The sequence below is a fragment of the Corylus avellana genome, chromosome 9 (genome assembly GCF_965113065.1).
Source record: "Corylus avellana chromosome 9, dhCorAvel1.hap1.2, whole genome shotgun sequence".
NCBI lineage: Eukaryota > Viridiplantae > Streptophyta > Magnoliopsida > Fagales > Betulaceae > Corylus > Corylus avellana.
The window spans coordinates 20,757,850-20,777,967 of NC_142498.1; the positions used below are offsets into that span (position 1 = coordinate 20,757,850).

Below are 20,118 nucleotides of genomic sequence, written 5' to 3' on the forward strand. Positions count from 1 at the left end.
CGGCCCACCCCCAATGGCCATTTTTTTTTTTTTTTTTAAATTTAGCCCTTGGGGGTGGCCGAACCACCCGCGTGGCCCTCGAAGCCACCCCCAATGGGCGGTCAAAGCCATCCCCATGGCCCTTGGGGGTGGTTCCCCAAGGGCGAAGCCACCCCTAATCGGAACTAAGATGAGTGGCTACCCTTTGCAACTTTTTTTTTAAAGTTTTTTGTTGTTTTAATTTGGATTTAAAAATTAAAATTTTTTTAATAATAAAATATTGGAAGATGCTTGCCACATCAGCTTCTGATGGCAAAATATGAGAATATTATTGCACTGTAGCATTTATCTATTGCGTGACTACCGCGTTGCAAAATTCAGCAAGGTTCTGAATTGTTCGTTAGTGGGGCCCACAAGCGATACGAGAAATTGAAAGAAAAGTAAACGAGTCTAGATCGTCCGATTTCCATGGCCTTTCTTTTTCAATTTTATTTCTTCCTTTGACTAAAATGTTCTCACGCAGTAGACATTTCATTTACCCCAATTCTCACTTCCACTCTCTTTTCTCTGTTTCTCTCTGTCTGTCTTGGAAGCCATGACCAGCTCTTCTTCCCCTTCACGCAAGGTCTCTCTCTCTCTCTCTCTCTCTCTGTGTCTGTGTTTATATAAGTAATTATATATGTGCTTAGAATTTTTATTTTTTATTTTTATATATATGTATATGTAATATATGTAGGTGTAGCGGTTTGTGTTTATATATACCCTAATTTGGTCAATCTTTGCGTAATTTTCCATTTACTCGTAAAATTACCTACCGCACTCGCTTAGGCTCTAAGCAAGATCGCCTGCAATCGGCTCCAGAAAGAGCTAGTGGAGTGGCAGGTTAATCCTCCTGCAGGATTTAAACACAAAGTTACTGATAATCTTCAGAGGTTCTACACTCAATCCTCGCTCTGATTCACTCTTTTCACTTTTTGACAATATGATTTTAGTTTAGTTTATATTTTTTTTAAAAAGTTACAATTACTGATTTGTTTTGTGCTTTTCTATAAAAGATGGGTGATCGAAGTCAACGGAGCTCCAGGGACTCTGTACGCAAATGAAACCTACCAGCTTCAGGTTGATTTTCCTGAGCATTACCCTATGGAGGCACCACAGGTAAATAATGGACCCCAATTTGTTTCTTTCCTTCTCTTTCCCTTTGTTTGGTCGCGGAAAAATATAGGAAATTTACAATTTATACTTTTAACTGTATTAGGCTCAGTGGAGTGGGTCTTTGTAAATGAAAACTCGATGAAATTTTTTCTGTTTGAATTGTTCTCATATTGGTCTTGATTCTGATGTCCTTGTGTTGGTTTGCCAGGTGATTTTTCTGCCCCCAGCTCCTCTGCACCCGCACATTTATAGCAACGGCCATATCTGTTTAGGTACACCATTGTGTGTTTTTCTTTCTTCATTTTTTTTTGTTTTTCCCCTCTGTTGAGTTATGACTAGCTGAACAGAACCAATAATAATCTTAAGCTTAGCTGTGAGCTATTGTTGGGTATTTCCCTATAAAGTAGGGACAAAGTTCTCCTCCAACCTGTGATGGAGGAAATCCCTTCTATCCAGTCTATTAAATTAACATATATTCATAGACCTTGTGATTCTTACGTGCTATTTGAGTTTGACGTTCAATTCTTTGTAATCACTGTACTATATGACGTGATGTTATTTGCCGTGTCATTATATTTGATGTATTTCCTCATGCTCTGATCCACATTATTTGGGTTTTTGTCTTTTATTCTAGAAAATTTGTGTGAGGCTGCCTGTCTTTGGAAAATTGGGGATACTTATCTCTGTAGAATGTGGATTTATGCTGGTAATAGAAATAAATACATTGGGCAGTGGCCTTCTTTGTGTACTTTGCACATGGTGCTTGCAATATATATTTGGATAGGAATATAATGTTAGAGGAATTTGACGTTAGAGGAATTTGACTTGGTTATTCTCAATGGAATATTCTTTTTTCTTTTTTTTTTTCCATGAAATTGTTCACTATGTCTTGTTTTTTAGTAATTTGAAGTTGGTTCAACTATTGCTTTCCACTTTTTGGCATTGATTTCTGCTTCTTCGTCACTATTTTTTTAATGTTCTAGCTTAGCATAGGTTCAATATTTAATGAAAAACTGCAACCTCCTCTGATTATTGCAATCTAGTAGCTGTGACAACTGATTTGAAGATAAAAATTGAAATTCCAGATTTAGACCCCAAGTTGTTAAACACTCAATTACCAAGCCAACTGTCAAATCAATTTCCATAGTGAATAAAACAATTAACATACAGATTTTGATGAAGAAGTGGAAACCTTATGAATAATTCTTCAAAAGTAAAAATCATTCTTGGGGCCAACCAACCCCAAAGGCATCTACCATAGAAGACTTGTGCTACAAATTGTTATTACTTACAAAACCTTTGTAACTATGAAGATCCAATCTTGCAACACCAATAATCGACACATTCACCTCTCACTGCAATAGCTCTAGGACCTCTAGCTTTCTTCTACTCGAATAAACCTCGTCCGTGAACCCAGAATCTGGTGACTCTAGGCTTTTCTGTGGGTTAATGGCAAGGATGAAACGAAGATAAGTTTTGGATCTGTTTAGGCTTAAGAACAATGATAAACTTCTCTCATAACAATGATACGATGCCTCTCAGGTTGTATGGAAGTTATGGTATATGAGGCTTATATAGAATGAGAGAAAACACATACTTTAATTACAAGTCGGTTTAGCAAAAATTCAATATGAGGCAGTGACATTTGAATGGGTTAGTGACATGTTCGGATGTGAGGTAGGGTTTCATGTTTTCTTAGCTAGTGGCGTTTGAACATGGTGCGGCCGGCATTGCCACCGAGTTTCTCGAACAAAGCTTGAAACCACTGGCTTTTGAACCATCTGCGATCAGTCTTGCTAACGAAAGTCTCTGTGAAACCTTGAGAAAAGATTGCGTTTGAACGTTCCACGATCGTCCTTGCTATCGAGACTCTCGTAGCTATTTGTTGTCAATTCCTGTCCGAACGCTGTGCGATCACCATTTCAATTAAGCTTCTCGGGTAGCTTGAATTTTTGCGTCTGAAGAACCTTTTTTTGAATGTACTGCAATCAGGACTGCTACTGGAGCTCTCGAATCTGGAATTCTGAGGTGTCCAAGATCTCGTTCAAACGGCTAGCAATCAGAGTTCCGACCGACAGCTTGTGATCTTCAAGTTAAACCCAGTTTTGAAACCTCAACTTTGAACAAACTCAACCACTAGACTTAAACTTGCAACACAACAAATTTTGACACAGAATTTGCTAACAAAAATCTTAGTACTACTTAATGCTAGGCATATTTATGTATTTTATACATTTAGTAGGTATATAATTTTGACAGAAATATCAGCCAATCTTTCCACCCGACGAAAGAATAAGATATCGAAGAAATTGTCCACTTGATATTTTTATCCTAGAAAAGTATTGGAGAAGTGATGCAAGATGATGTTACTGGCCTGCACCCGGAGTTGCTCTAGTGTCGGTGTACCAAGTCATAATGGTCAAACACCAACTTTTCTTCTCTCTTTCTCTCTCCAACGGTTAGTCACACATAACACAATGTTGGTTGAGAAATAATTAAAAATAGATACTTAGGACCACAGATAATGTGTGTGAATTTCAACAACAAAAAATTCTTATTTTTTTGTCAAGTTTATGAGGCAAATATTATGGACCCTACTTTGTCTGAAGGCATGAGGTGGGAAATGCAGAACACGTGTACACCTAAAAATCTGAGGAGTTGGCTGGTAGGCAGTAGTGGGGAATTCTCAAGATGTTCTCTATCAGGCCTGGAGACTCTGGACCACATAGGCATATTAAACTTGGAATTGTGGCTGTGGGCTTTTGGAGTTTTACTTCAAGACTTTGATATCCAACAGCATTTTAGACCTTTCATGCTTTATCATCTGACATGTCATGCTAAGCTGTGAAAATTTATTGACTTGAGTTCTTCCTTATTGCTAAACGAAGTACGTGTGAGATTTGGCGGACCAATTATGCTAGGCTAGCCACCAAAACTAGATTGCACATATTACATATATCTTACACGGCTAAACATGTATTCATATATATAAATGTTGATATATGATACTTATCAAAAAAAAAAAAAAATGTTGATATATGACAATTTAGTTACACACGCATATAGGGGCACATACATTTAAAACAAATCCATGAAATGAATCCTGCTTGTCCATTCGTGTCTTTCAATCTTGTCTCTATTCTTCAAATGATGTGATTTCTCATACCTCATCATTGACAAAATGAAGAAACTGAGCTTGCTTAGTCCATAATTGTTTTTGCTGTGTCTATGGACTTCACCTTCAATTTGGTTGTGGAAAAATTAAGGAGAAAAAAAGAGAGAAGAAAATAACGAGTTAATTACGTGTGCTTGTGCGCGTGCGCACCTTTTTGTTGTTATCACGTGGCTAAGTGAGTTGATTGGTTTACTTTTCCCTCTAGAATATGGTGTTCTTGCCAACCCAATGGAATACTTCCAAAGTTTGGTACATAGTAGTCTTGGTAGGAAGCTGCCCAGGTGACTGCACCGGGTTTTATAGATTTCTTCTTGATTGATAACTGCATTATATTTACTGCTCAAAAATATTGGTTATTAACGTGAAGGTTGTGAAAATAAAAAACACAAAAAAGGGTTACCTTAGTCCTTGGTTGATGTAAAAGAAAGTTGGTAAAAACTACTTTGTTTTTGTTTTTCATTTGTTTTCTTCAACCAAGTATATGCAGCCAATTGCACTACAAGCTGACGTTCAGAATCATGTTCTGTATTTGCAGATATCTTGTATGATTCATGGTCTCCAGCCATGACCGTCAGTTCCATCTGTATCAGCATTCTATCCATGTTATCAAGTTCAACTGTTAAGGTTTGGTTCACATTGTGGAAACCCCCTCCCTCCTCTTTTACCTCTTTCTCACCATCATACATTTTGTTATTGTGCAGCAACGACCAGCGGACAATGATCGTTATGTGAAGAACTGTAGGAATGGTAGATCTCCCAAGGAGACAAGATGGTGGTTCCATGATGATAAAGTGTAATGGTATTGGATAATCTAATACCTACGTATAAAAACGAGGGTTTGGGGAATTGATCAGGGATGGTGGAAAGTCGTGTTCCCCTGAAAGCACCGACAACCCTTAACATTTTTCACAGTTGTGTATGATGTATTGCATACAGCTTAATGGTATTTAAGTGGGTGGCCTTTGGTAACAAAGTGCTTAAATACAATAGTAAAATAGTATATGGGCAAATAATGTCTTCGCCTTGTGAGAAAAGATTGGGATTTCTTGGAATCTTGCTCGAGCTCGAGGAATTTGGATGGGTAAATGAGAGGGGGCTCTGGGTCCTAAGATGGGCGGGCAGGTGGGCCTTGTATCCCACTGCTCAATCTGTCTGAGCACCTTCGGACCTTAAGGCCCCTTTCTTATTCCTTGTCCGAACCCGAATTTCCAATTCCTAGGGATTCCGATCCTGTGAGAAGTACTTAGTGGCAACAATATTTTCATTTTCTTCATTCTCTTGTAATTATATATATCAGTGACCTTAAACCCTCTCCATTGTTTTCTTTTTGTTTCTTCTCATCTTTGTTGTGTTAGGTTGTTTCTCCCTTGTATTTGTGAACAAAAATTAAAAAAGAAGAAAAATTTTCAACACCTTTTCTCTTTCCTCGAGGTAATTACAATGAAATGTTATAAATTAAATTTTAATTTTACAATTATCTTGTACAACTAATTATTAGACCAGCTATGTTAAAAATAATAATAATAAATAAATAAATAATTATTAGACCAGCTTTTGTTAAAAAAATAATAATTAAAAGATTGATTGGGAATAAAAAAAATGTTTTATAGCATCACTATAAATATTTTCTGTAACGAAAGCGGAGCGCAAACCCAATGATAAACGTTGATTCAAATTAGCGCCTTATGTATAAGGGGATTCGGGTAGATTGGTAAGACGGCAGTGCAAAGAACCAGATGTTAACTCTACGGCTTCCTTCGATGGCGCTTTCTTTCACTACAGCTTTATATTCATGGCGCTCTCGACCAGGCCCTAGTCTCCTCCGCATTCGACCGGCGTTCACATCTCTCCAACGGCCCCTCTCTCTTTTCTATAACAATATTGGCGTCGTTGCATTCTGTTCCAGCGATTCCTCATCAGTCCCCGAAGAATCATCAAAACGCGTAAGCCCTAACCATTTTCTTTTCGTTTTAGACATTTCCGCTTGTAAGCGATTTTCTTAATCTCGTTGCAGGGCCTGCTTAAGCCTGGTTTATATATTGTAGGAACTCCAATTGGAAATCTCGAAGATATCACCTTACGGTACTTGCTTCACTCGAGAAAATCACTAAAACCGTTTCAACTATCAATTTCAAAATCTTTATGTGTCTGATTCGCCAATGCAGCGCTCTCCGCGTGCTGAGATCAGCGGCTGTGATACTCTCAGAAGACACGAGGCATTCGGGGAAGTTGCTTCACCATTACAATATCGAAACTCCGCTTGTGAGTCTCTTACAAGCTTTGTACGTTTCTTTGTAACGTCGCCTTATCTTCTTGTGAATCTGATTGTACTCCTTAGAATTGAAATCTAATTTCAGCTGAGCTATCACAAATTCAATGAATCTCAAAGAGAACAGGCTGTGTTAAAGAGGCTAAAGCAGGGTGAGATCGTGGCGTTGATAACCGATGCCGGTACACCGGGCATAAGTGATCCTGGCATGGAATTGGTGAGTGATAATATAGTAGTTAAATGATCAAATTCATTATTTTCTTTTCACTTTAAGCTTTTGGTATAACTGATTATTTAATATCATATCAGAGTCGTGATCTTGAGCTCAAGGCTTGACTCTTCAGTTTATACCCAGTATTAATTAAAATATTTCACGTTTTGTTTGGTCCAACACTGGGAGAGTGTTAGAACATTGATTAAATGATTAAATTTAACATTTCCTATCAATTATGTGTGTTTTTCTTTTGCTATTTGTTCATGTACTCTACTCTGAATGATAAGTTATAATGCCAATCTTATTCAGTTACGTGCGTGCTAGCGCTTATTGTGGTAAAATGTATATTCATATGGTTTCTATTGAAAGTAGATGCTCATTTCTCAGCTTAAGTCGAGTCAAATTAAAATGCAGTAGAACGATGCGGAAGTACTTCAGTGCTATTCTGAATATGGTACATGGATATAGATATGGATAGGGCTGAGGACTCTGATTCTGAAGGTTAATTGTCATATCTTATATACTATGCCATTATTTCATAAAAATGGATATCTTATTTTTGTTATTGATTTCTTCTTTCACTTGCTAAGTAGGCCAGCTAGGTAAGAATTGGGCTGGCTTTTCAAACAGGGCTGAACGGGATCTTACTTGGTTGAGGTTGTGGATGAGTTTGTCCTATTTTTGCTATATGATTGAGCTGCTAGACATCAGATGGCTTGCAGAGAAAGCGAAGCATAATATCAGATTGGCGGTTTTACCTTTCGTGGGCATCTTTTAGATTCTGAAACAGTGCCCTAGATTCTCAAGTTGTCAGTGCTAGAATGCGAATCACAATTTTGGTTTGAGTGAATCTGCTTAATTGTTTTAGTTATGAGTTTTTTTTTTTGGTATTTCTGCATGTGTGTTTATTTGTTTGGGCTCAACTTTGTATTTGAACTTGATGTTATTTTCTTGGAAAAAAAAAAGTATATAATAATTATAAATATGGTTGTTTCGCTTCAACATTTTCAATGTTACTTGGAATTACCTGGTGAATTCATTTATATTCTAGATACTGTAAGGTTTCAAAATATACTCACGTTATTGTTGGAAGTTTGCACTTGAGTTTTCATTTTTCATTTATTTTGAAGATTGAAATGCACACGTGAAATCTTGTTGCAGGCAAAGTTATGTGTGGACGAAAATATTCCTGTTATTCCCATCCCTGGGCCTTCAGCTCTGGTAACTGCTCTTTCGGCCTCCGGTTTGGCTACTGATGAATTTACATTTGGTAATTTTCTTACCAATACTGGGGGCTGACATGCTTGTTGGAGGATGTGGTGTCCAAAGCAGTAGTGGGATTTTTTAAACCTTATACCATATATACTGCTGCAGTTGGATTTCTTCCTAAACATGCCGGATCGAGAAGAGAAAGGCTGATGGTTTCTGCAAATGAGATGACAACTCAAATATTCTATGTTCCTCCACACAAGCTTAACCAATTTCTTGAAGAAACTTTTTTACATTTCGGTGACTCGAGGTAAATCCTTCATCTACCTATGTCTTATGCATCTCCTATTTACATAGAATTGAAAATGCTCCATCTATTATAGTGGTCGCCATGCAGGGAATATATGAACTGCTTGCTTATCTTTCTTATTTGGCAATATGTGCTCATTTTTCTTCCCCCCCACCCCCCACCTCTTAATGATAGATCACAAACCTGGTTATACAAGCTTTCAGTCCATTGAAGTTCTAATTATGATTCAGTTCATGCAATAATGATAAATCACAAAAAATGAACTTGCATTAGTAGAAAAGTGATTAGTGAGAATTGGCTTTGACAGTTCATACACAATTGTATTGCAGACGATGTGTCATAGCTCGGGAGATGACAAAAATGCATGAAGAGGTAGGTTCTATATGTTGGTCACAATTTACATCTTGTTTTTATTTCTTCATCGGGTGTATGAGAATTTGGATTGTAATGCTGTCTGGAGACCAACTTTCTTAATTGAGCTATAATATTTTCTTGCTAAATATGTGATGAAAATAATTATATTAGGCCAAAGCGACACAACAGTGTTTGTTGTGTATACATTTTTGAGGTTTGTGTCCCACATTGAGAAAGTATAAAGAAAAATAGTAGTTAATATACCTAAGTGGATTCAAGCCCATTTGCTTAGGCTTTTAGGTTAGAGTGGTGTCCAAACATGTATATTAACTTACCCTTGCTTGATTCCTGCGGTGCTTTTCTCCCTAACAATTAATATTAGAGCTCATGGTTAGCTTTCACTGCTGTTGATAAGAGTGTCTTAGTTTGACGCGTTTGGTTTGACTCTGATAAAAAGAGTGTCATTTATCTTGGAGTATGTGTGACACTCTTGTGCGAGGTGGAGTTGGGTCAATGTGGAAGAGACTCACAAGTGAGAAGGAGTTTTGTCGTGTATACACTTGTGAGGTTTGTATCCCACATTGAGAAAATATAAAGAGAAATAGTATTTAATATACCTAAATGGACTCAAGCCCATTAGCTTAGGCTTTTGGGCTAGAAGCGGTGTCTTAATATGTATATTAATTTACACTTGTTTAATTCCCTTGGTGTTTCTCTCCCTAACAGTGTTTGTGACAGCAACATATTTGTTGATTTGTTATATTTTTCTTTACCAATGAGCTTTAGCTCAAATGGTACTTCCTCCCTTTGTAACAAGTTGGAGGATGAGATCGTGGGTTTGAGTCCCACCGAGTGCGTGTGTAACTTACCAATAAAAAAAATCTTTCTTTATAAAGTACTATGAATGAAGTCTCAATCGGTTTCATTGGGTACTATGAATCAAGTACTTCCTCCCTTTGTAACAAGGTGTAGGGTGAGGTCGTGGGTTCAAGTCCCACCAAGTGTGTGTGTAACTTACCCAAAAAAAAAAAATTCCTTCTTTACTATGAATGAAGTCTCAGTTGGTTTCATTGGGTATATGGGGCAGTATGGACAGATTTCTGTGGCCTTCAAGGCACTTCTATTTTTGGGGGGTTACTCTTCAAGCCCCATTTGTCTGATCTTTATTAAAATGATGAAAAGTAGCACCTAAAAAATACTTGGTGAGAACCACATTCTTGGTACTTCAACTAAGGAAGTTAAAGATGTTTCAGTACTATCATTGTTTCAGTACTATCATTTTTACTTATCAAAAAAAAAAAAAAGATGTTTCAGTACTATCATTGTCTAATGTATACAGCAACCAAAAAAAAAAGTACCTTGATAGCCATCAGACAAAATGATAGGGGTTAAGAGAAAGATCTAACAACAAACGCAACAAGAGGTAGCAAAAATATTGAAGTTGAAACTCATGTTTCTAGTTTCGTGAGATCTAAGAAATAATCCAGATCTAAAATTCTTGGCAAAAAGACTGCTTACAAAGCTCTTTAAAAACAAGAGAAATGGTAGGAGTACTAACTCTTTTATTAACAGTGGCTTACTAAACTGATGTGTAACTTATTCATTGGAGAAAAACAAAACAATTAATTAAGAGAAATGTAACGAGTACCAATGAATGAGCTACACATTAGTTCAGTAAACCTCTATTAGTAAAAGAGTTAAAACCCCTAATATTTTCCTAAAAACTAATTATGCAAGGCCCATCCTATTATTGGTAGCTGTATCGAAATTCATCAAAAGTCACATGCTAGTCCCATAAGCTTCCATATTGACTGTAGGGAATTCACTATAGTTTATAAGCTGACTTGGAAACAAACGACAGCAGTGCAGACATAAATTGACAACTTTGGTTAGATCCTTGATAATTATTGAGCGGCCTATGAACTGTGGGCCTGCCTGGCCTTGGTAGGCTTATTGGAGGACTCCTGCATCATCATTAAGCTTTCTTTAGCACTGGAAGGACATACCATCTTCAATGCTGATTTACAATCAGTGAAAAATGTTTATTTCCCATTTGAGACTACTTTGTTAATTTTTCTTTTTAAATGAAATTATAGCTTGGAATGCTTCTATGTGCTTGTTGGTCTACCATTATACATAACTTGTAAGTTGATTGAATGACATGTTTTTGTTCCAAAAAAAAAAGTCAGTATCTTGATCGGTATGTGAAAGGTATGGAGTGATTGGGAATTTGTATTTAGATGCAGATTTTGTGGTTTCACTGCTTTTGGTTCATGCAGCCTTTGTATCTTCAAGACCTGTACCTTCACTTGCTGGATTTGTAACTGGGTACTTAAATTGGATTTCAACTAGATGAACTTAAAAAAAGCACGCGGGGTGGGGGGTGTGGAACTCCGGTAGGCATTGTTTTCTGCAATTTGAGGGGAGTCAGCTAGATTAGTTTGGTAACAATGAACACAATGTACTCATTTCCATCTGCATGAACATTATTTTTTTTGTTTTCTTGTGTAACTACAATATTACAGAGGTGTCTTCTGCAAATTTTAGATGTCAATGCTGATGTATTTTGGAAAATATGATTTGTGCTTATTTTAGATTCAGTATTAATTTATTTGACATAAATACTTTGTGGGCTGTCATTATTCTTGATTTACTAACAAAGATAGTGATGCCTCATCAGTTTTGGCGGGGTACATTGGGGGAAGCAAAAGAAGTGTACTTGACTCACCAACCAAAGGGAGAAATTACACTACTAATTGAAGGGAAGACAAAATCTACGGTTGAAACTCCATCAGAGTGTCAGCTTGAGGATGAATTGAGAAATTTGATCTCCAGTGGGCATAGTCTTTCTACAGTAATGACTTCCTCTCACAGAGTTTACAAAGTTTAAGTTTTTTTAATACATGTTATTTGTTTCTGAGGCTTCATAGAAATTTTTTGGAAGTGGAAATGAAGGAATTCATGATAGCTAAGACAACTTAAAATTTGATGCTTGTGCAATTCAACCATGGTGAGGTAATAGCAACACGTTTTTTCAGAAATAAAAACCATAAATTTGGTTACTATGCTCTTTACATAACCTATAAAGATGTTTGGCATCAATTTTTTCAGCACAAACATGCGCGTGGACATACTTTTGCAGTATATAATACATTTCCACAGTCAATGCTGGGTATGTTGCTATCTGGTTATTAACTTAGCATGCACTTTCCATTTCCTGTAAAATAATTAGAAATTTCTACAACAGACGCACACATATGCATAGAACAAAACATCTCCACCAAATTAATGAACAACTCCAATTAATGGAAATATGTTTCAAACTGAAATACTGGAAGCAAAGTTTCAGCATGGAATGGAATGAACTGCATCATGTGAAGTCTCATCATGACTTCCTTTTTTTACTGCCTTTTGTTTAGAAATAATCTTTTCTGCTTTTCCTCTGTGATGAACCTTGATGTGAGATGAATCTGCTTTTCCTCTATGATGAACCTTGATGTGAGATGAATTATTGGTTATGACAATTTTAATGTGCATTTAGGCTGTCAAGTTGGTGGCCGGCGGAACATCAGTCAGTAGGAAAGTGATATATTCACTTGCATTGAAGAAATTTGGGAAGCAACTTGGAGCAGAGGATGATTCAAATTAATGCAAACAACACTGTGAGTGACACTACATATTTACTGCTAGACTAACGAGCAAAGTTCTCATTGTATCTATTGATTTTTTCATCCAAAGTTTGCTGTCCACATCTTAGTACATATTGCTATTGCCCACCTTGACTTACATCAATGTTTACTTGAGCAGGGAAATCTGTGCTTGGTCAATTTTGAAATCTGTGAGTAGATAATTTTCGTTGGCTTGCATTTTGGATGACAATGATGTCCCCTTTCTCTGTTGTTAGTCTATTTTATGCTGCAATGGGTGCCACTGGACCAATGGTGGAGCAAATGGATGTGCAACCTTTTATCTTCTTGCAGTGACATGACGCTTAAAGTGAATAAAATCTTTTGTCGTGTTAGTTGTCATGGCTAGAAACCTGGACACAGGTAATCTTAGTTACCAGCAAAGCTGAGACATCCTAAGAAGATACTCCTATCTGCAACATCTTGTTCCTTTACTTTAAGCCAAAAGAGAGAAAAACAAAAACTTGGTCCACGACTTGTGAATGATTGTTGTACTGTGATTGTAACGGATGTTTACTCACAGAATTGGCTTATTATCTACTTATTGTGCCAACGATGTATCTATCCTAGGGCCCGAAAGCAGGTCGGATTCAATGTAGCGATACACAGGAAGAATTGACTAATTGCCTTGCCAAATGAAACCGAGTAAGATCCAATGCCAAAGCTCTTTGTTTTAAATCTTTTTTTCATTTTTTTTTTTCTATATATCTATTTGTGGCGGAGATAGCTAAAGAGGTAAGAGAGCAATGTGATAAAGCTTGTAAGGGACAAAGGTTAGGTTAGACAGAATGGCACAAAGCTTTTCATAGAAAAAGTAAAAAAGTTGAGTTCCAAAGATGCCGTCGGTCAAGTTTACCGTTGGGACAAAGTTTTCAAAAAGTTCGATCTATTAAAATTGATGTGTAAAATGTACGTGATTTTTACATGTATTTTTAATGGTTATCGATAGGTGAAGAATATCATTACTTATTTTTAGTAGAGCATGTAGATTTGTACGTGCATTTTTAATAAAACATGTAATTTAAAAAATGAATGTGACGTTTTAATTTAATATGTTGCTTTTAACCTAATTTAACTTTGTAGTATTTGCCTAGCAAATCTGAGAGGGTTTGCTCTGGGATTGGGTAATGTCGTCGTACTAATTATATTGATCCTGTATGACTTAGTTAAAAATTTTGAATGAGCTGCTGCTACTAAAAATTATTCTCAATCGAGCTCCGAGTAGCTGGGTTTTGTGATAGACGTTACTACAACAAACTTCGTTAAACTGCAAAAGTCGGAGAAGTACATACATACAAGAAAGCAACAAAATTTTTTCTTATGAACTACAGAATTTTAACACAATATAATAATATTTTAAGGCTACAGAGGTAAAAGTACAACAACGACATCGTCGATCCACATTGATGGAACCGGAACAAGCTGTGCGTGAAGAAGCTGCCGACAACATCCAGAGGCAGTCCAGACGGGCGGTTGGGATCCATGGGCACTGCAAACAACAACATGGCATGGGCACAAGATAATCATGGACCCCACCTTCCCACTCGTATCTCCACCGTCCAATACCAATCGCCCCCAAACAACTTGACCTGCACCACGTCGACAAAAAACCCCATCCTAAATCACCCTAATTATTCAAGGCGAGAATTGTTTTTTATAAGAATTGTACACAGGCTTGAGTTGAAGGAATCCTCGCTCTCATCAGGTTTGGAGGAAAAATTCTGCCCATAATTCGATCTACTAGTTGTTTAAACAAAATTTCTTGTTTTTACATTTCTGGGCCTTTTGGCTATTATAAAATATGTACAAAAATATTCCTAGGTGATTAAAATAACTAGAATTTAGTGTAGTTGTTGATGAATGATCAGCAGGAAGCGAGTGTAGTAGTGAAGGAGGGCTTAAAGATACGCTGGCCTGTAGCCAAAATGCTCCGGGGATCATACTCCATCTTCCTGTGATAAAACTGGGCCCACTTATCTCCAAAGTGGTCCGCCCACTCCTCCTGCGTGGTGTGGTGGGGCAGGTACTGTTTCAGCCGGATCCCTGCATCATCACAGAAGCGCAGGATCTGGCGGTTCTGATGCGTCAGGTACTCCAACGTCTGGGTGTCATCTGCAGTATCCAAGGCCGACCTAAGAAACGCCACAAGGTAAAACACGTCCTCATCCGGCGTCACCACCGAGGTCCTATGGTCCCACCTGCACAGAATCACACCACCCAAAGACACAGAACAATGAGCGAAATAAATTTTTTTTTCCAAAAAAAAAAAAGAAAAAACAGAAAAAAGAAAAGAAAAGAAAAACATGTGTGCAAAATGGTAGTAGTTTGGGATTTTATGGTTTTGGGGCGAAAATGAATGGGACCCAGCCCCCACTGAGAGGGGGGGGGGGGGGGGGGTGGCGGTGGTGATGGGTCGTTACCTGTACTAACGGCAATGTTTCTGGAACTAGTTTGTAACAGGACACGAATACCATCCTATCAGTGGGTCCCATGGAGAAGATCTCCCTGACACGAGAATCTTCCCACTTGATGATCATTACCGTTCATTTTTGTTGGGTTCGTTTGTCAATCCTAGCTGGCGAACATATAATACTCATCCAGTTGTGTTAGCTACGTGCATGTGGTCCATTTTTAGCATTTGCTAAATATGCCACATGTCGTGATCTAATCATAGGAGCATTATATCCAGGGGTCCATATGATTTCGCTTTTTCACTTTTTTTCTTTTCAGTTGTCAAATAATAGTTTACACCAAAACATCAGTCGACGTGAAATATCACGTTAAATGCCATTTCAGCCAAAAGCATGTTACTGCTGTTCACCGTAAATAATTTAATTTATTCCTTTTAATTAACTTTAATTTTTAAAATAACTGATTATTAAAATATCCCAGTTGAAACCATGTCTCTATAAAGCAAGCTCCCAAATTAAAGCACTGATCAGTATAAGACCAAACAAAGAAAGCCCCACTATAATAAATGCTTCATTACTTTGTTGGTAAGGAATTAATGCATGTTTCAAGAAGGAATATTATTGGATGTTCACATCTTGTATAAGAGACGAATTCATTCTTGTTAAAAATCATTTATTGCATTTTCACTTGAATATATAGTCTCCACCTATTATGCCTTCCCTCAATTATTGAAGGTTCACAGCTTGCATAATAGGGCGAGTTGAGTTGGTGCTACGAATCGCAAAATCCCTATCGGTGTCAAACGCTTATAAGCTATAACAAACGGTAATTAAGAGGGTGAGCTGCAATTAGAGGAGGTCATGGGTGGGTTTTAACGATGTTGCATGCATGCAGTTCTTTTTATAAGGAAAAGGACAGAAGCTATGAATATGATCATGTGCATCTGGGAACTTACTTGTCTTTGTTCATAGGGTAGATGAGAATGGGCCCGCTTGTCTTGTTTCCCAAAATGCCCTTGAACACGCCCTTATCGAAGTCAGCAATCCTTGACCGGGGCACGAAAAGGTTCAGCCATGGGTGCGGCACGTCCCACAAACCCTTGGACCGGAGCTTCACCTCGTTCTTGTGGACCCGGTCCAAGAAATCCACGTAGGGCAGATCAGTTGTGAAGACTGATGTGGGCATGAAGTCTAATTTTTCCAACAGAGCCTCTATTTCCTGCGCAAATATATTTTAATTAATTAACTAAAAATTTACTCATTATTTTTTTTAACTATAAAAAGCTAAAAACAAAGATGGAGTTGCTTTTGTCAGGATAAGTTCGATTCCAATTATCAGTTGTTAATTAAAAAATAGGAAGATAGATTAATTAGAAGGGAATAATTTGGTGAGTGGGCGGCATAAACTTAGTAATTTTAAAAGTCAATATATGATAAAAAGTTGTGTTCAATCTTAGGATCAGATGGGATGATAGATTACAGAAGATCTTCCATGTTTTCTTGTGGATGTTTTATGTTTTATTTACATTCTATAAGAGCATTATATTAATATAAAGTATTCACTTTCAAATCCTAATAATATAATCTAAGAGGATTAGTGGGGCACCACTGAAGAGTACTGATTAGTCTTTCAATAAATATGCAGCCAAAATTGTTCTCTGCTAGCTAGCTGATAGTACTATATATATAATAATACAACAAGGACACTGATAATGGTGGAATGTTCCAACTTATTCTGAGAATAAAATGTTAAATTAATAATTAGATGATTTAATTTAGTGTGCTTGAGAGCAACTCCAAGGAAGATTGGATTTTAACACCCAATTATCTCTAATGACATGTTTGGTGCTCCCTCAACCTCTATAATAATTCATGCTATTTTGAATCTGATGCTTTAACATGACATCACAACAGTCATCCTAATTGAACAGTTTTTCTAGGTTTGTTGGATAAATATATAGCAAGACCATATATATGTTAATGTTTACCTAAACTCTCTTTTTCTTTTCCTTTCTGATCGAAAAAGGATTAATTAAATAATTACTTTCAAACCCTAAGAAATCATACTCATTTATTTCAACTTAGAGTTACGTCAATCACTAAAACTTTTTGGAAATGTCATGTTAATATATAAGACAGTCATAGCTTTGGGTAGACTGGAACAAAGGCCGCCTAATAAAACCACCCACCAACGACCCTAGAGCCACTTACTTTGAAGTTTGAACAAGGCAAACAACTATATATTAAACGACAAAGGACATTGGCTTCATGTGTTCAAATTTATGATGTCTTGTGGAAATAAAAATATTAACAAGCAACCAAAACACAAAACAAAATACATTTTTTTTTTTTTTTTTTTTTTTTTTTTTGGCAGTTACTGTTATTGTGCAGCAGTCATCAATTTATTATTATTATTATTGTTGTTGTTATATATATATATATGTCTCTACCTGATCGATGCTATTGGCGCTTGATTCATCATAATTCTTGGTGACTTCCAGGCAATATAAAACGCCACCGTTTGCATTGAAAGAGGTGATTTTAACAGGATTACGAGGGGAGAAGAAGGAGGACCTCCAGTTGTTAATGAGCCCGTCATCCACAATAACAAAACCCTCGACATAGTCGAATTTCTGGCTTGCTGGGTGCCCATGCAGAGAGATCAGGAATTCTTGGTCTTTGGTGAAAACAGAAAAGTTGGAGTAGAGTGCTCTGATCCACCTCACCTGTGTAAATAAAAATTAAAAACAGTAATTAATTAATAAAAACAAAAAACAAAAAGAGACCAAAAAGAGAGAGAGAGAGAGAGAGTCCACGTTAGAGAACCAAAAAGACACGTCAACAACATTGCCAGCTTTGGAACAGCCGTTTGAATGGGTTAAAAAGCTCTGATGGACCCAACCTCAAAATTCTTAGGTCATGATGCTTTACTTTTTAGGTTTTGTCATGAACTAAATTCTAGGAAAATTGTTGCCCCCACCCTGGAACCAACTAAAAAAGCCATCATGCATATGTATTGTTGACATGTGTGTGCTGTACGTGTGCGTCGAGAGAGAGAGAGAGAGAGAAAGAGACATACTCTCTGGGGAGCTGGCTCAAGAGGAATTCTAGCCCTAGTGATGATTCCAAATTGCCCAAGACCCCCAAGAACGGCATGGAACAGCTCTGAGTTTTGTTCTTCTGAACATGTTAATGCCTCACCCTTCCCTATATATCCATCATCACAAAATAAATAATAATGTCAGAATACTCTTATCCATAAAAGATCAGGCATATATATTTATATATAAAAGATATTATACCATTTAAAAAATGAAAATGTTCATTAATTTGGAGCAGAAAGAGTAATAATGCAAATATATATATATACCCGGGGGTAGATTTTAAAAGAGAAAAGTAATTATACAGTACTGTCGATGATGCTGAATACGACCTTATTATTATTAACAAACCAACTTTGATAATTAAAGAATATATTAAGATGGTTGAACGTTCAAGAAAACCCATTTATGAGCCAAAATAAAAAGGATTTTTAATAAAAAAAAATAAAAATAGAAATCCAGAAATGACATGCAAGAAAAGTAACAAGACCTGTAACAACGTCAAGCTGATAGACATTGCTAATCTGAGGTCCATGATTGAAAGCTTGGCCGCTAATTCCAGCATTTGATAGGGTTCCACCAACTGACAAATACAAGTAATCCGTCCATGATTTTGGTGCAAGCCCATGCTCCAGCGTAGACCTCAGCACATCTATCCACAGCTCCCCACCCCACACGTCCACATATCCTTCTTCCTCGAAAACACGAGGCAGAGCCGGCTTCCCGAAGCCGAGCCGCCTCCCCCTCGAGCCGCTCATCTCAACCACCACCCCTTTGTTCGTCTGAGCCTGCCCGTTTATGGAATGCCCGTGCCCTCTCGCCGAGACTGTGAACCCGCGAGCCGACCCGTAAGCCGCCTTGACGAGCCTCGATATGTCCTCCGCCGAGGCCGGGTGGAAAACTGCCAGCGGCTCGACTCGGCTCATCATGCCAAAGTCAAGCGACGCCTTCTCCCTATCAGATGGGTCAACGCTGAGCTGACCGTCGACCCCGAGCCGGATAAGCTCCGTTGGCTCCACGGTCAATCCAACGGTGACAATTAATCGATATATAGCAAACGTTAAAAGTAGCTTCGTAGCCATTTCTATGTTGCTTTTGTTTGTTCTTTTCGTATCTTTTTCTCTTTCACACACCCCGCACCCCCAGCCAGCGAAAGCGATATATATATATATATATATAGGAAATGAAAGTGGTGTAGGATAAGGAAAGTGCGCACACCGGCGGAGGGAAGAAGGAGGCGGTACAGTCGCCTGGGAAGGAGGGAAGAAAATCTTGTGGCAGAGTTATTGGGTGGGAGGAAGGGCTAACGTAAGCCCGCTTGCACTTTAAAAGATTTTCTACGTTGCACAAGATTCTCTGCTCCCTTATTCGTTTTAGCAGTCAGAAGATTGCATGAGCAAAACAAAAGATGAAGGCAACGAGGACTCTTTGTTCCTTCTTTCTAGCTCTTCCCTCAGTATATATGTAAAAAGTTTTTTCCTTTTCTTTTAGAAAACAGAGCTAAGAGTCCGACTGACTCTGTGTGCGTGTGAGAGAGTGTCTCCCTCTCTTTGCTTTTGTGTCTAGGATATAAGATACAGGTTCTCAATTTATAGGACAGAGGGAGGGACACGTGGCATTCACGTGCGAAGCATGAGGAGACACGTGCAGGGGATGAGAGATGGGGGACCCAGATACCGGAAGGGCAAGGGGTGATACTGGGGCGGGAGGGGCTGTGTGGGGGCCCACGATGGATACGGAGGATCTCTGTGGGGACATGAGCGAGGGAACGTTCACGTGGGTGCGGACTCTGGACGATGTTGAGCTTATGCAACCAATAAAGATTCTCTCTCTCTCTCATCTCTTTCTTCCCATTACCAGTTACCAGATCCACATCATCAACATTCAACACAACCAAATGCGAATTCAGCTTTTTATACCTATTTATATAATTAATGTTATTTATCTAATTTAATGATATTAAAAAAACAACAACTAGAATCCGATAATGCCATGTCATTATGATTAAAGTTGTATGACAATTTTCTAAATTTTATATTTATATATATATAATTAATAAATAAATGATACGGTCATAATCACTGAATAATGCTAGAGCCCATCAATTTTGAAGTCCAAGAAATTCACAATATCTAAGGCTTAGATTGCAGCAGGGGTAGTTAAGTGCCAAAACAATGATTAAAAGAACAAAGTAAGTGGCTTTGTTTGAGAGTAGACTCATTTTATAATTAGTTTTTTTTTTTGTTTTGGCTAAC

The 20,118-nt window shown here is 37.6% G+C and overlaps 3 protein-coding genes across 4 annotated transcripts; 2 read left to right on the forward strand and 1 right to left on the reverse strand.

Annotated features, from left to right (window-relative positions):
- Nucleotides 1-462: 462 nt before the first annotated feature.
- On the forward strand, nt 463-5,632 carry LOC132190438 (putative ubiquitin-conjugating enzyme E2 18). Its single transcript, XM_059605429.2, has 6 exons — nt 463-604; nt 808-911; nt 1,035-1,137; nt 1,343-1,406; nt 4,845-4,933; nt 5,011-5,632. Exons 1-6 carry the CDS (start codon nt 575-577, stop codon nt 5,104-5,106), a joined length of 486 nt encoding a protein of 161 aa, XP_059461412.1. The 5' UTR covers nt 463-574; the 3' UTR covers nt 5,107-5,632.
- Nucleotides 5,633-5,962: 330 nt separating this feature from the next.
- Nucleotides 5,963-13,308, forward strand: LOC132189792 (Tetrapyrrole (Corrin/Porphyrin) Methylase). The gene is made up of 10 exons (XM_059604584.2): nt 5,963-6,252; nt 6,324-6,391; nt 6,475-6,571; nt 6,667-6,795; nt 7,954-8,062; nt 8,167-8,311; nt 8,641-8,683; nt 11,346-11,519; nt 12,207-12,327; nt 12,473-13,308. The coding sequence occupies exons 1-9, from the start codon at nt 6,046-6,048 to the stop codon at nt 12,312-12,314; spliced, it is 1,080 nt and encodes a 359-aa protein (XP_059460567.2). The 5' UTR covers nt 5,963-6,045; the 3' UTR covers nt 12,315-12,327; nt 12,473-13,308.
- Nucleotides 13,309-13,619: 311 nt separating this feature from the next.
- CKX5 (cytokinin oxidase 5) lies at nt 13,620-19,139 on the reverse strand. Of its 2 annotated transcripts, XM_059605530.2 has the most exons (5): nt 18,354-19,139; nt 17,842-17,969; nt 17,213-17,488; nt 15,719-15,981; nt 13,620-14,549 (listed from the first exon to the last, which is right to left on the reverse strand). In XM_059605530.2, the coding sequence occupies exons 1-5, from the start codon at nt 18,943-18,945 to the stop codon at nt 14,216-14,218; spliced, it is 1,593 nt and encodes a 530-aa protein (XP_059461513.2). In that variant the 5' UTR covers nt 18,946-19,139; the 3' UTR covers nt 13,620-14,215. The 2 variants fall into 2 exon arrangements, with proteins under 2 accessions (XP_059461513.2, XP_088366685.1); XM_088510559.1 differs by lacking the exon at nt 13,620-14,549 and having other exon boundaries at nt 15,715-15,981; nt 18,354-19,032.
- Between the last annotated feature and the right edge of the window lie 979 nt (nt 19,140-20,118).